We start from the raw sequence: 16,519 nt of genomic DNA, 5'->3' as shown, positions 1-16,519 counted from the left end.
TGAAAAAAAAGTGTAGGGGACAACAAAAAAAAAAAAAAAACGCTCTACTACAAATAAAGCGAGGCAAATATTACAAACATATTTTTTATTAAATAGATTGATATTGTCCGTCAGAGGTAACAACGATTCTCCCTCCAAAGAAACCCGTGCGGTGTCCACATTTCTGGGAGCATCGCTTAAACCTATTCTCAAAGGGAGCATATATTTAAATTTGATCTTAAGGCGCTCCTGTTAAGGCTCATTCTGGCAAATCACTTACCTCTATCAACATCGGCTAGCGATCTCTGAGACCTGCTCCTCTTAATGCCACCCTTTTCAGTTTCTTCTGTAGACTCTTTGGTTTTCTTGCCTCTTCCTTTTACGTTTTCTGTCTCTTCCGAAGTCTCAGTACTCTTCTTGCCTTTTTTGCCTTTTTCGTTTTCTGTTTCTTCCGAAGTCTCTTTACTCTTCTTGCCTTTATCTTTTACGTTTTCCGTTTCTTCAGGCGCTTCCTTGGTTTTCTTGCCTTTTGCTTTAGTAGTATCTGACCCTTGTCTAGTGATGGATAGTTTCTTCTTTTTGCCTAAATAGAAGATACGACTTACGTAATTTACACTAACTAATTGCAATAATATACCTGTATATATACATCTATCTATAGCTATTTAAATTACCTTCAATAACTAGTGAAAACTCAATTCAAATGCAGAAATTACTAGACTAAAAATGCAATACCTACATCTTAACCCTTTACCAGGCTGACATTTCAAAAATGACAATCAAATGTCAGTCTTACTCATCGAAAATAGAACACATGTTTGAAGTGCCGTATGTGGGAAATATCCCTTAGCCTGGTAAAGAGTTAAGTTGCCAATAGTTGAATAAAAAAATACTATTGAGGCACTCAATGTAATTTATGTCTCATGGTACATCAACATAACCTCTGCAAAGCTCAATCTACAAAAATCGACTCAGTACCATTAAATACAAAGTTGAATATTAAATAACAGAATTCCAGAATCACAATACCTTTAGTAACCTTGGCCTTCTTGATTGGCGAGACTCCGCTGCTGTCGCTGTCCCCGCCCTCTGGTGTGGGCTGCGAGTCGGGAATGGATTCGGGGGAGTTGTCCTCCGGAGTGGGTTCCGTAGTTTCAGTACTTTCTGTATCAAAATAAATATGAAGAATGTGGTTACTCTTTTCTAAATTTTAATCTTATTTAACAAAATTAAATAATTGGCGCGGTCGGTAGGATCCGACTTTCCGAATCGGATTATACTATCTGACGGCGTCTTACATGTCGCTATATAGGTACGCATATACTATTGTAGTCATATACTTTATCTCTTCTCTTTTTATCTATACTGCGGAATAGGGATGTTTCCTGTACTTAAAATAAATTATTTCAAACCGTGCACGAAATAAAGCACCAGATAATTATTAGTAAAACATAGACAGCAGCTATTTTTAAACACAATTTGTATTTAATAAATCGGATTGAAATATAAAAAGTAGGTGAGTTTACCGTGACGTCACTACATTCGTTTTCATATAAATTCCGTATTAGCAAATCGTTTTGACAGTTCTAAAAAAGAAGCTGACTTGACTAGTAGGAATGTAGCCTATACAACAAAATGAATATTTTGAATAATATAGCGAAGATTGAAGGCCCTAGCAAAAAAATACATTAAACAGATCAAGACAAAAAGTGCACAAGCTATGCATGAATGCGAGTCACGTAGGCGAACTAATGTTTAGTGCCTTCTACGCGAATTCCTTTGGTACTAGTGTAAATTGTAAATAAATAAACTCGTGTAAATAAACTCGCCTTCGGTTATTTTTGCACTGAGTTCAGTAGGAGACGTCTCGTCTATTTCTACCTCTTCTTGGACTGTGTCGTTGACGACAACGTGGGTGCTTCTGGCCAAAGGTTGTGTTGTTGCTGGCAACATATAAAAATACATTAAATTGTTTTATTTATTATTTTTAATAAAAGCAGATAGCTCTGAATAAATCAGCTTTTTATTTACTTTAGCACGAGTTTACAGTACTTACGTAATGAGGTAGTGATTCGGCCTCCTATGTTCCCAAAGGTTGTGTCATCCGCTTGCATAGTTCCTTCTGTAACTCCTGAAAAGGATGAATGTAATATAAAAAGATACGGCGAAAATTTACAATCATCATAATTTTCTACGCGCTCACCAGGGGCCCGTTTCTCAAAAACTTGTAACTTGTAATACAAGTGGAAGTCCCTTTCTAACAAAAGCTGTCAAAAAGTGACATCCGCTTGTATAGTGGTCAGTTACAACTAGTTACAAGCTTTTGAGAAACGGGCCCCAGGCGTTATATGAAACATGGTATATTTTATGCGTTATTTACCCACCTGTATTAGACATTTTGTTCATCGTAAGACGTTCGGTGGCTTCTATTGCCCCGAGATAACGCGTGAGGTTGCGAGTCGACTGTTTGTCGGGAAGTTTCTGTAAAAAGTAAAATTTAAATCATAGTTCTGATGTTTGGTCGCAAAACTGCAGAAACAGTGGTATGTTATAGCAGATGACCGCATGGAATAATAGACTATAGTTGGTCAAACCAATTTGTCAGTAAATAAGAATCAAAACAACTATACTCATCCTTTTCTTTTGGGTGCTAGTATTAGTGTAAGACAAAGATAGTATGATTCTCTCTACTTATGTTTGAAATGAGACAGTCCTTTGACAAACTATATTCGAAAGATTGACATAAGTCTATGGGCCTTTGTTGCCTGATAATAAACGATTTATGATTTGATTTAATAAGTGCTAGGCGTTCGTGACCATATCATTGGAAGATGTTTTTATTAATCTGAAACAGTATTGCGGCTGCCTCTTTCCGGCCATTTAGTCCTATCTAATGCACACTCCCCTCACTTTTGATTATGTGAAAATTTACACATATAAATATAGCAAAAAATACTTACGAGACAGAGTTCTTTCAACATATTCGCCAGCACAGAAGCCTGATGCGCGTCTCTAGGCGGCGATAGTAAAGCTAGCATACGGCAAGCTAGGCCCACTTCGGAGGAGGATGGACGCCGGACTAAGTAGCTGCAGAGTAACATCGCCATGGACCCTTGACTGTCAGTCAGCTGAAAAATGTATGGGATTTGATTAGGCAACGAGAAAAATCCAGGAGTTTTATGCATTGACGTAGTGACGTGACTAAGTTAAACTACGTATTTTCGAATGATTAAAAAAGCATAAATGCCACGTAAAATAAATGTATATAACCCAATTGCACCTAAAAAGCTGGTAAAATTTTATTTTTTTATTAAATAAAAAAAACATGAGAGCGAAAGAGCCACCAAAACCAAAAAAAACAAATTTTAATATGGTGTTTGAACCAGATTTAAACCAGTGACAGTGACTTTTCACATAACAGCCGTAAGAACCATTAGAACATCAGTTTGAATTTGGAATTCATTTCGCTGGAACTGAATTTTCCAATCGCTGTTATGCCTGTTAAGGGCCGTATGTCTCGACTACACAGGCATCAAAAATAAACATGATTCGCTAAAATAAATATTAATTTATCAAATCATTATAATCATACCTCATGGTTGATTCTTGTGAGTGACACGATAAACCTGACGACCGCTTCCTGATCTATCTCTGATAGCGGCGAACTAGATGGAGCGTTTGCAAGCGTTCGCAACGTAGGTAGTGTCGCTTTCTGAGAAAAAAAAATACTTAACCTTCTCCACGCCGTGTCAAACACAAAAGCTGTCATAGCCTAAGCAAATTAGAATAATCTGCGGAAATAATTCGTGTAGTTTTGAAAATTGGTACAGATATACCTTGTGGTGTCCAGATAAACATACTAAAAGTCCTCGAGGGTAGGGGGTGTGCTGAGGGTGTAGGAGGGGGTTGAAGGTACGTTTTTTCATATTTTTGCTCATATCTCGAATATCTGTACGAATAGCATTGTAATTACTTCGGACAAAAGTTTTAACATAAAATTTCCTACAAATTTTGTTATGTTTATTTTTACTCTACGATCAAGACTTTAGGAGCTACAGGCTGTTAAAATTAAATAAGAGATAAAAAAATAGACGGTTTAAGAAAATGACGATTTTTCGTAATTGTTCATCATAAATCACACCCTCAGCACACACCCTACCCTCGAGGACTTTTAGTATGTTTATCTGGACATCATAAGGTATACCTATACCAATTTTTAAAACTACACGAATTATTTCCGCAGATTGGCCAAATTTGGCTTAATTTGACGTGGCTATCACTCAGACGCCACATCATTGAAGTGTCAAAACTAAAGTTGAACTTTATGTATATGCACGTAGGTCGATGTTGCTCTGTGGCCTGTGACTGATTAATCGGTCTTTGGCGTTGAACCTACGGTGCGGATACATCGGTCATTGGCGTCCAAAAGGTTAACTGAGTCCTGAGACCCATTCGCGACGACACGTGGTTAAAAATTGGCATTTCCACTTAACTGTGCACCTTTAACGGCCGGTTAGCAATCGTTACAAAACTGACGGTCAATCTCAGATCCCATACATTTTGTGAGGAATGTAACGGTTTGACGTTATTGAAACACGACTGAAGTCGCGCTTTAAGATGCACAGTTAAGTAAAAATCCTCAAATACGATGTCGAGTGCTAATATGTAGTAGTAGTTTAGATTTACATAAAATTTACAGAAATAAACGTACAAAGGCGAACTTATCCATATAAGGGATCTCTTCCAGCGAACGTTCGTGTAGATGAGGGGAGAATTCAAATTAGATAGACAAACTTACGGAATGCACAATGACATTTTAAAAGTAAACACTCACTAAAGTTTAAAAAATTGAAGTCAAATTAAAATATTTTTATACGGCAGACTTGTTGTTTACTGTAATGTAATTGTAATTAAAGCCTACCTGTATTTGTTCTTGTGCCCCGTCAACGTTCGCCGGGAAAGTTTGGAAGAAAACTCCAATCGTCTGACGTAGCAAATCCTCCTCCACTAAAAAATATGAAATGTGAATGTTATAACTCCGTAATTGGTGTTTTTAATTTAATAAATTGCGGATGCAACCAGTCTCCACCACCACCAGTCTACCAGTGGCGGCGCGTCAAACATATCCATAGGCAAGCCGGGGCTACCCAATTTGGATTACATATTTCCTTTACTACTCTGCTCATCGTCCAAAAACAGGCAAGCCGGTGGGAAACTAAATTATCTATCTAAACTAAATTCAGATGATATATAAAAATTGATAATTTCTATGAAATTACCTGTAGCAGGGTTGAACCAAAGCAGCATTAACCGACTCAGTATAGAGGGTGATTCAATTTGTCCAAGATGCAGTAGGCGACACAGGCCTTCCACTATTATCAGCCTGTATGATGCACACTACAACAAAACACACAAGTTAATAATACCATGAGACGTCGTCGTGACAAGTATAAAAACATCGCTATATTGCTGAGATTTAAAGCCTTTCAGTCAAACATTTCAATTTACTACGTTTTAAAATTTGTCGTTGAGACTATTAAGCCCCGTCTCCATATCGCGCGGCAAACCATCGAACATTGGCTCGCGCGGCAGCCGCGCGGAATGGATACCGGGCTGCCGCGCGAGCCAACTCGATGCGCCCGGTATCCATTGCGCGCGGCTGCCGCGCGAGCCAATGTTCGATGGTTTGCCGCGCGATATGGAGACGGAGCTTTACGTACAATTTACCTACCTAATAATTTCAACAAAAAACCCAATTCGCGTTCATTGTAACGATGCTATCACACTGGTACGTGTGATCGGACCAGAGCCGGACAAATTTGAACTCTAATACAAAGACAATGAGACACTTACTGGACTGTCCATGATTTTCAAAAGTAGCTCGATAACGGTACTGTGCGCTGGAGACATTGACAGGATGGACTCCGAAATGGAACCTGAAATGTAACCAGTACAATTTGACACCGGGTTAAAGATTTAACCGCTTAACTCCGGGTTAGTGGGATGGTGCAAGTAGCCCTTACAGAGTTGCCACAACTTGATTTAAGTGACAATCGGCAGGGGCCTTACTGACGCAGGTTGGCTCTTGAGTGCCAATAGCGAACTGTAGTATGCAGAAAGAGAAGAAGATATCGTACCGTCCCCGTCTACAGCGTCCAGATACGCCTTCCTCCTGCTCTTAGACACGTTCTTGGAGTCGTCCTGTGACTCCTCGTCTTCGAACACTCGCACGCCGTGCACGCACAGCAGGTCCACTATACATCGTAGTACTGTGAGCACTACACTCTCGTTTGATGTGTCGATCAGCTGTAAGAAGATATCGACTTAATTTCACAAGTTGATGGTGCATTTTTGAATGAGGTTTTGTGAAATGTAAAGCGAACTAGTCACCGGGTCTATAGGCTGTTACGGAAACTTAATTTAATAAGTTTTTGGCAAAAATTTCACTTTTCTTACAACAGACAACTAATACTCATCGAGACAATTCTAAAAACCCCTAACACAATTAGGTTGCGTTGTTTCATCACACAGTTCCTATGGCCACCTCCTGTCTCCATCATCAGATCAGCTCGATGGTACCATAATATTGCATTGTCACCCGACTTACATGTGTATGCAAATTTTCAGCTCAATCGGAAACCGGGAAGTGGATCAAATTTAACTTGCAAGATTCCATTACATAGTTACATACAGGTCGACCTAATAAAAGCTTGTTAAAAAGCAATGGTTTAATATTTGAACTACATATTAATAAACAGTGCCCTCAGTCAGTAAAATTTCTTCAATTGAAGCATTCTACGGGCTGTCCCGTACAATCATCGCCATGGCATCTTTTTTTCGTTGAATGCTGATGATTATTTTTTTGAGCATATTTTGACCATTTGTCACAGAAAAAGGAACTCCTATACCTGCAAATCTTGTGGAAATTCGCGTTTCTACGGGACAACCATAGACATTAATGGAATGTTCAATTACTGGTATCAGTTACGACAAAAACAAAAATAATTGATGAAAAATAACAACAATAACAGTATCGATATGATGTGACTAACGACAATGGATAATTAACCTAAATACAATAACACAAGGTGTATTTCGACGTGTGCGCTAGTTATTAACGATTCGTTTGATTGTTTGTTGTATTTATCTACTAAAATAAATCAAAAGATTACGTGTATAAAAAAAGAAATCTAAATACAAGTTATTTCAATAATCGTACATCTTGTCCACTATGCGACGCGACACTGAGATCAGAGCATATTGACTGCATGCTTATGGATCTTAAGAGCTGCAAGAAATTATGAACTTAAATACTAGTGTAAGAAGGTTGTTTTTCCATTTGATAACACTTTCTTTTTTGATGTGTCTATAGATTGCCTATACATTCAGACAAAAAAAAATTGGACATCAAAATATCCAAAAATATATAAATTTGTAATAAATATGTATTCGCTAGGTGCACAACTGGTGCTGCCCTCATTTTGGCAGACTTTCTACGTTAAATCTTATGGAGTAAAATTAGTTCAAGCGGCTGCCGCTAGTACTAATGTCAGACATTCCATAAGATTACCTGTGTTTGTGACGATCAGCGCCACTTCCCCCTCTACCGACTGCGCGCCTTGCCAATACGAGTATTAGTCCCCAGATACAGGATAAGTTTGACACTTATGCTTTCAACAGTATTTAACCCTCAAACGGGCATAAGGGCGTCAGAAATTATTCAAAATATAACCCTATCACTTTGCCATAAAGTTAAAATCATAGTGGGAAATATGTATATTCCCTCTACCTTATAAATGGTTTTCGGATTTCCTAAGCATCATTCTCACTCATTTTTTTATTATATTTTCATTATAATTTATTGTTTTAATTCATACGTACATTAGCAAAGAAGAATGCCTTGTTGTCTTTGGCAAAATTTTTGTCCAGCATTCCAAATAGGGCCACTGTTTCTAGAGCAGGCTCCAAGATGTCTGGGTTTTGGAAGATGTCCACCTAAAAACACAAACAATTAAGAAAAATAAGTTTATATTTAGGCGGTAGTACAGTCAGCAGCAGAAGTTGCTAAGCGGACGAGGTGTTCAGAATTATCTTGACGCGACTTTATTGTTAAGAGAATAAGAGCGCGTCAAGGTAATTGTGAACACCTCGCCCGCTTAGCAATTTCTGCTGCTGACTGTACGTAATTACTGATCGGTTTTTGTTTTGGCACTAATTTTATTTCTTTTAATTTTTTCTTTACTCTTGGTTTTGCCATTCAATAAATAAGGAAAGTAAAGAACTTTCTGTCAAAATATTAAAAACCAGCCGGTCTAGCCAAGGCGACAATCGCTTGCGCTTCGCCATCGAATCGCTTTGTGCCTCTCTATCACTCTTTCATATTAGTGCGACAGTGACAGTTGCGTTTAGATCGCTACGGAGCGTAAGCGATTGGCATGTTGGCTACGCGGCCAGGCCCTAAGCAAAGACGCCAATAACGATCGTGGCTCCGTTGAAGTTACTAATCACTACGACTCCGTGAATTGACTGAAGCTGGCAATTTCAATCTGAATTCATGGCAATAAAGTGAAATTGAAATTAGGATGTTAAAAATTGGCATTTTGGCATGTTAACTAATATCTAAACCACTTACCAAGGCTAGAAAAAACGCCCATCATATAGACAACTAATCATAATTTAAGATCCATTTTAAGAGTCGAAAATGTTCGTTTACGGTCTACGGATGTCATTGGGGCATATTTAATTGTTGAGATTGGTGTAAAGAAGTCTGTGTTGTATGGAACAGAGTAATGTCACAGAATAAATAATAGTAGGCTAGGTACAGAAGGTTAACTCTCTAACAAAACGCGCCTGTTACGACACATATGACCGCTAGGTGGCGCTAGCGCGAGCAGACGTCCGTTCCGTAGCGGTACGCGGCAACTACTATGGCTAGACATCAAAATTGGTGTGGGCCGCATGTACTTGTAGCGACGCGACGAAATCGCGGAGTGAGCCACGTCTGGTAATGTTTTCAAAATGACAGGCGATTTTCCGAGTCTTGACACTTACTTCTAACTCGTTGAATATGGTTAGCAGCATGGGGGTGACAGTTTTTAGCTGTGGTGTGTCCAGAGCGGCGTTTAGAATGGTGAGGCACTTGATCAGCGTGTCGGCGTCCGATACCTTCTCTTTTATGGTCTGAAACATCACCACAACACTAATTAACCACATAATCTACCTATCTACCTTTTCGCCACGGCTCCGCGCTGCGATTAACCCCAAGATTTGTTAGCTCTAGTTTTTAGGAAAGCGATTGTCATGTAACCTTCCAACGCAGAGGGGAAACAGGCGGTCTAGCCAAGGTGACAATCGCTATCGCTTCGCCATCGAATCGCTTTGTGTCTCTCTATCACTCTTCCTTATTAGTGTGACAGAGACAGTTGCGTTTCGTTCGCTACGTAGCGTTAGCGATTGACGTGTTGTCTACGGGGTCTGGGCCTTGTAGTAAGATTAGTCCGGTTTCAACACGGCGTTGTCAATGAATCACACAGTTGCATTTGACTCAGTTTTGATTTGTGGGCGGGTAGAGAATATAGTTTTCACCTCAGCAGCTCGAACAAGGGTACTTTGATTCTTAAAAACAGTGAGCAAAATGCGATTTTGCTCACTGAGTGAGACAAAATGACATTCAAGTGACCTTTATAGTCAAATGTCATTTCAACATGCGGAGTCTAATAAAAGTTCGAAATACTTGGGTTCTATTATCTCTGTCCCTTTCACACTGTTAGCAAAAAGAAACAGACAAAAAAAAGTTAAAACGACATTCAACAGTATATTCACGGTTTATAATAGACCCCTGAAAAACTTCAGACCGCATCGTTCCAAACCACGTACGAGTATGAATTCTTAATAATTAATAAATCAAAATAAAGTTTAAGATTTCATAAAAACTGATAAAATACTATATTTTAGGTAATTTATTGTACAATTAAAATAACGAACTCAAAAAATACACAGATCATCACGCAAAATTAATTATTTTACTTTTAAGAATTTTTACCATAGTTGACAAATAGTACGTATCCGCAATTCGGACCGTATCTTACAAAGATTTTTTTTGTTGTCAAAGTTGGCGATTGAAGTGTCAGTTAATGTTTGTTATTTCTATATTATTTTACTGGAATTTATTATTACGTTTTGTTTTTGTGTTCCATTGCGGTAATTAAACTTAATTGTTTGTATATCTTAAGAAAACATGAGTGCAGGTATTAAGTGATGAAGAAGAATTACATTTTTCAAGTTGTCTAATAGGTATGTTCTCACTGCGCTGAGGTGAAAAATGTTGTGTACTACACGAGATCAAAGTTATTTACATCTCGTGCGCTTTTGAGTCCCTTACTACGCTCAAGATTCTAAATTAGATTCACTCGCTACGCTCGTGAATCTATTATAGAATCTTTCGCTTGCACGGGACTCAAAATAAGCACTCGAAGAAATATCAAACTTTGGTCACTTGTTGTACAAATAACTATTTCACCTCAGCAGCTCGAACAAGGGTACTTTGCTACTTAAAAACAGTGAGCAAAATCGAATTTTGCTCACTGAGTGAGCAAAATCGCATTTTGCTCATTTTGTCTCACTCAGTGAGCAAAATGCGATTTTGCTCACTGTTTTTAAGTAGCAAAGTACCCTTGTTCGAGATGCTGAGGTGAAAATTTAATTGTTGGCATATCTTAAGAAAACATGAGTGAATAGAGGTGATGAAGAAGGAATACATTTTTCGGGTTCTCTAATATGTTCTCACTGCTGAGGTGAAAAGTTTTGTGAACTACACGAGATCAAAGTTATTTACATCTCGTGCGCTTTTGAGTCCCTTACTACGCTCAAGATTCTAAATTAGAATTATAGAATCTTTCGCTTGCACGGGACTCAAAATAAGCACTCGAAGAAATATCAAACTTTGATCTCTTGTTGTACAAATAACTATTGTCAAAGGACTGTCTCATTTCAAACATAGAGAAAATCATATTTGTCTTACACTAATACTAGTACCCAAAAGAAAAGGATGAGTATAGTTTTCCTGGTTCTTACTGACTGACAAATTGGTTTGACCCAAGGCTGGGAACCGGTTTTTTCTTCATACAAAAAATACCGGTATTATAACGTTCTTTTTCGTTCGTTGGTTTATTATTTCATTTTTAATGGGGCAATCTAATAATACGAAGTTGTGATGATTCAGACCTACGTAAAGAGCATCAAATAATTAAGAGTGCTATTACATTTCGGGGATGAGCGAGTTTAGGTATTTTACGCGCTGCGGCAGGCCCCGCGATCTCAGGTCGCCGAACCCTTCCACCGCATTTTCCCTCGGTCGCACTACAATGATGGATTAAACATTCTTGATCCGAACGTGAAGCACATTGAAATCAATCATAACAACACTAACTGTACTTTAATATCAAAGTCCTAAAAATGTTATTTGGTACGAAAATACTAAATCCAGTGCAAATATACATACTTATGTAGGTCATTATTACTAGAAAGAAATTATACGTACTGACTTAGGTACTCGCTTATTTTCATTTTTCGTCATTGCATATGGTATAGGTTGTATAGTGAAACTATTTTAGCTATATAATAAAACCTTTAATTTGTGACCCCCGCGCGGGCAGCTTTCTCGCGCAGAGAATTGCAATCGCAACCCTCCCGAGGGCACCAAATTTTGATAGGTATTTTTAATTTTTAGTTTTAGTTATTTTAATTGTAGTTAGTTTTAGTTTTATATTCTATGTCTTTTAGTAATTTATATTTAATTTGTATCTTAAGTTTAGAAACGAGCTGACACTAAGCATCTGATGATGAAGCCTGATGATGATGATGAAGGTGGTCACGGATACCAATCAACCATGTAGTAACATGATTAGGCTCGTTTGATTCGTCTCAACAAGATCTTTGGCACTAGGTGACACTCAGGGTCTGATAATGGAGCTGGAAGATGGCCACTGGAACCAGTCAACTATGCAATTAAACCACTTCGTGTTTGAGCTCGTTTGATTCGTCTCAACAAGATCTTTGGCACTAGGTGATACTCAGGGTCTGATGATGGAGCTGGAAGGTGGTCACCGGTACCATTCAACCATGCAACTAAACCACTTCGTGTTTGGGCTCGTTTGATTCATTTCAACAAGATTTTTGACACAAGATATGACTCAGGGTCTGATGATGGAGCTGGAAGGTGGTCACCGGTACCAGTCAACCATGCAACTAAACCACTTCGTGTTTGAGCTCGTTTGATTCGTTTCAACAAGATCTTGGACACTAGGTGATATTCAGGGTCTGATGATGGAGCTGGAAGGTGGTCACCGGTACCAGTAAACTATGAAACTAAACCACTTCGTGTTTGGGCTCGTTTTATTCATTTCAACAAGATCTTTGACACAAGATAGGACTCAGGGTCTGATGATGAAGCTGGAAGGTGGTCACCGGTACCAGTCAACCATGCAACTAAACTACTTCGTGTTTGAGCTCGTTTGATTCGTCTCAACAAGATCTTGGACACTAGGTGATACTCAGGGTCTGATGATGGAGCTGAATGGTGGTCACCGGTACCAGTCAACCATGCCATGCTTCGTGTCTGGGATGACAACCTTCCAGCTGCACATCAGACCCTGTGAGTACTATGTTGTGTCAAAGATCTTGTTGAAACAAATCAAACGAGCCCAAACACGAAGTGGTTTAGTTGCATGATTGACTGGTACCAGTGACCACCTTCCAGCTCCATCATCAGACCCTCAGTACTATCTTCTGTCAAAGATCTTGTTGAGACGAATCAAACGAGCCCAAACACGAAGTGGTTTAGGTGCATGGTTGACTGGTACCGTTGACCACGTTCCAGCTTCATCGTCAGACCCTGAGTTCTATCTTGTGTCAAAGATCTCGTTGAGAGGAATAAAACGAGCCCAAACACGAAGTGGTTTAGTTGCGTGGTTGACTGGTACCGGTGCCAACCTTCCAGCTCCATCATCAGACCCTCAGTACTATCTTGTGTCAAAGATCTTGTTGAGACGAATCAAACGAGCCGAAACACGAAGTGGTTTAGTTGCATGGTTGACTGGTACCATTGACCACCTTCCAACTCCATCATCAGACCCTGAGTCCTATCTTGTGACAAAGATCTTGTTGAGACGAATCAAACGAGCCGAAACACGGAGTGGTTTAGTTGCATGGTTGACTGGTACCGTTGACCACCTTCCAGCTCCATCATCAGACCCTCAGTACTATCTTGTGTCAAAGATCTCGTTGAGAGGAATCAAACGAGCCGAAACACGAAGTGGTTTAGTTGCATGGTTGACTGGTACCGTTGACCACCTTCCAGCTCCATCATTAGACCCTCAGTACTATCTTGTGTCAAAGATCTCGTAGAGAGGAATCAAACGAGCCCAAACACGAAGTGGTTTAGTTGCATGGTTGACTGGTACTGGTGACCACCGTCCAGCTCCATCATCAGACCCTCAGTACTATCTTGTGTCAAAGATCTTGTTGAGACGAATCAAACGAGCCCAAACACGAAGTGGTTTAGGTGCATGGTTGACTGGTACCGTCGACCACGTTCCAGCTTCATCGTCAGACCCTGAGTTCTATCTTGTGTCAAAGATCTCGTTGAGAGGAATAAAACGAGCCCAAACACGAAGTGGTTTAGTTGCGTGGTTGACTGGTACCGGTGCCAACCTTCCAGCTCCATCATCAGACCCTCAGTACTATCTTGTGTCAAAGATCTTGTTGAGACAAATCAAACGAGCCGAAACATGAAGTGGTTTAGTTGCATGGTTGACTGGTACCATTGACCACCTTCCAGCTCCATCATCAGACCCTGAGTCCTATCTTGTGACAAAGATCTTGTTGAGACGAATCAAACGAGCCGAAACACGAAGTGGTTTAGTTGCATGGTTGACTGGTACCGTTGACCACCTTCCAGCTTCATCATCAGACCCTGAGTTCTATCTTGTGTCAAAGATCTCGTTGAGAGGAATCAAACGAGCCCAAACACGAAGTGGTTTAGTTGCGTGGTTGACTGGTACCGATGACCACCTTCCAGCTCCATCATCAGACCCTGAGTCCTATCTTGTGTCAAAGATCTTGTTGAGACGAATCAAACGAGCCGAAACACGAAGTGGTTTAGTTGCATGGTTGACTGGTACCGTTGACCACCTTCCAGCTCCATCATCAGACCCTGAGTTCTATCTTGTGTCAAAGATCTCGTTGAGACGAATCAAATGAGCCCAAACACGAAGTGGTTTAGGTGCATGGTTGACTGGTACCGTTGACCACGTTCCAGCTTCATCGTCAGACCATGAGTTCTGTCTTGTGTCAAAGATCTCGTTGAGAGGAATAAAACGAGCCCAAACACGAAGTGGTTTAGTTGCGTGGTTGACTGGTACCGGTGCCAACCTTCCAGCTCCATCATCAGACCCTCAGTAATATCTTGTGTCAAAGATCTTGTTGAGACGAATCAAACGAGCCGAAACACGAAGTGGTTTAGTTGCATCGTTGACTGGTACCGTTGACCACCTTCCAGCTTCATCATCAGACCCTGAGTTCTATCTTGTGTCAAAGATCTCGTTGAGAGGAATCAAACGAGCCCAAACACGAAGTGGTTTAGTTGCGTGGTTGACTGGTACCGGTGACCACCTTCCAGCTCCATCATCAGACCCTGAGTCCTATCTTGTGTCAAAGATCTTGTTGAGACGAATCAAACGAGCCCAAACACGAAGTGGTTTAGTTGCGTGGTTGACTGGTACCGGTGACCACCTTCCAGCTCCATCATCAGACCCTGAGTCCTATCTTGTGTCAAAGATCTTGTTGAGACGAATCAAACGAGCCGAAACACGAAGTGGTTTAGTTGCATGGTTGATTGGTACCGGTGACCACCTCCCAGCTCCATCATCAGACCTATATATTCTGATTCTGACATGTCATCAAAAGCATTTGTATTCAGCCATTTTTTAATTTAGTACCTATAAAATATCAGATCATTTCAAATATCTTTAATGCTGTCCGGTAGTTACATACTATACTATAAAACCAAATACACAGTACTAGGATCAAAGTTTCTCAGTCGCCGTATACACGCACTGTCACGCACACAGTATAGCATTTTACACGGCGCCTGCCGCACACAATGATAAAAAACCTCGTCGTCGCCGTTGAAAACGTGCGGAGCCGACCGACACACGTCCTACCTCTACAAGCTCTGCCGCGGCACTGAGCTCACGACCGCGCGTCATCGGTAATATTAGAGTCGTTTTCAAAAAATTGCCAAAAAATTATAGTAGAATTTCATAAACACTAATGTATACCATCAGTATAAGCAAACGCTGTAGATTGCTTGAGTATGAAAATGACTTCGATATTAAGTAGAATTTAGTAGGAATTGACACTTGTTTCGGAGAGAAAATTGAGTTTGTTTTTCTTCGATTTTCTCTTTCTCAAAGGTATTTAGGAAAAATGTCAAAAGTAATTCCTAATGTACAGGGTATTAGTAATACAAAATAGCCAGCTTTACCAGAGTAAACTTCTCAACATTTACAAATACGAGCTCACAATTTAGTGCTTCACGTGGTTTTTCGGAAACAACCATCAGAAAAAAAATCATTACTAATTTAATAAGCCCTTTTTCCAATATTTAAAAAGTAATTCCTAAAGATAAGAAGACGCTTTTACCGTAACAAGTACTCATTGTTTCTAATAATGACCCTAAAGTACTGAATGTCATCGAGGAATATCATCAATTTTGCATTATTTTGACTTTTCTTGTTGGAGCGCTCTTAAAAATATTGGGATATTTTGGGTTATACAAAAAAACCGGTTCCGAGCCCTGGTTTGACCAACTATATATATTCGTTATAGTCATAGTTTACTTACAGGTATGGGTACCGGCGGTGGCGGCGCGGCCTGAACCTCTAGTTCCTCTAGTTGCTTCTGAATATCTGCCACCTATACAATGTATGACAGTCATAATTAGGTTTAGACAGAAGCAGGCGTGGCTCACTCCGCGATTTCGTCGCTTTGCTACAGGTAGCTAAAAGTACATCCGTTCCACACCAATTTTGGTGGCTAGCCATAAGCCGCGCGTGGCGCTGTTGCCAACTAGCGGCCATATCTGTGCTGATCGTAACAGACGCGTTTTGTTAGAGAGTGAGTCTTCTGTACCTAGTACTATTATTTATTCTGTGACAGGAGTGCAAAAATGTTGCCAAATGCTCACGTTCAAACTCAATCTTGCTAAAAGGTATTTGACGGCAAGATGCTTCGTTGACTTTGCATGTCTATCGTGTAAAAATGTAACCAGGCGGTCTAGCATGAGTTGCGTTCGCGCGCGCGAGTCCATACTTAAAGTCGCGCCAGATGTATGGAGACGCGCACGAGAATGAGACTCATACTAGACCGCCAGGCTTCAAAAGAAAAAACCTTTGTAGAATGAGCTTTTTGAATAGTTAAATTTTAACTAAATCTTTATAATCGTAGCTCGATAAGTCGCTGCGATTTCTCAATAATCAAA

The 16,519-nt window shown here is 39.9% G+C and overlaps 2 protein-coding genes across 3 annotated transcripts in view; one reads left to right on the top strand and one right to left on the bottom strand.

Annotated features, from left to right (window-relative positions):
- The window catches only part of LOC134656962 (chromobox protein homolog 1-like), a 179,759-nt gene that overhangs the window by 105,415 nt on the left and 57,825 nt on the right, over nucleotides 1-16,519 (top strand). The window lies entirely within an intron of this gene.
- LOC134656825 (condensin complex subunit 3) overlaps nucleotides 1-16,519 on the bottom strand; it is a 33,604-nt gene that overhangs the window by 4,128 nt on the left and 12,957 nt on the right. The window contains exons 11-24 of the mRNA XM_063512353.1: nucleotides 15,883-15,954; nucleotides 9,031-9,159; nucleotides 7,861-7,974; nucleotides 6,117-6,285; nucleotides 5,833-5,915; nucleotides 5,259-5,376; nucleotides 4,901-4,986; nucleotides 3,572-3,691; nucleotides 2,940-3,107; nucleotides 2,364-2,460; nucleotides 2,036-2,110; nucleotides 1,809-1,922; nucleotides 1,009-1,143; nucleotides 260-562 (exon numbers count right to left, since the gene is read on the bottom strand). Of these exons, the coding sequence (XP_063368423.1) occupies nucleotides 260-562; nucleotides 1,009-1,143; nucleotides 1,809-1,922; nucleotides 2,036-2,110; nucleotides 2,364-2,460; nucleotides 2,940-3,107; nucleotides 3,572-3,691; nucleotides 4,901-4,986; nucleotides 5,259-5,376; nucleotides 5,833-5,915; nucleotides 6,117-6,285; nucleotides 7,861-7,974; nucleotides 9,031-9,159; nucleotides 15,883-15,954 (1,783 nt within the window). The remainder of the gene's footprint in view (nucleotides 1-259; nucleotides 563-1,008; nucleotides 1,144-1,808; nucleotides 1,923-2,035; nucleotides 2,111-2,363; nucleotides 2,461-2,939; nucleotides 3,108-3,571; nucleotides 3,692-4,900; nucleotides 4,987-5,258; nucleotides 5,377-5,832; nucleotides 5,916-6,116; nucleotides 6,286-7,860; nucleotides 7,975-9,030; nucleotides 9,160-15,882; nucleotides 15,955-16,519) is intronic.

This window comes from Cydia amplana, chromosome 19 (genome assembly GCF_948474715.1).
Source record: "Cydia amplana chromosome 19, ilCydAmpl1.1, whole genome shotgun sequence".
Lineage (NCBI taxonomy): Eukaryota > Metazoa > Arthropoda > Insecta > Lepidoptera > Tortricidae > Cydia > Cydia amplana.
The sequence above is the reverse complement of the archived record's forward strand: the minus strand, read 5'-3'. Positions and strand labels throughout refer to the sequence as shown.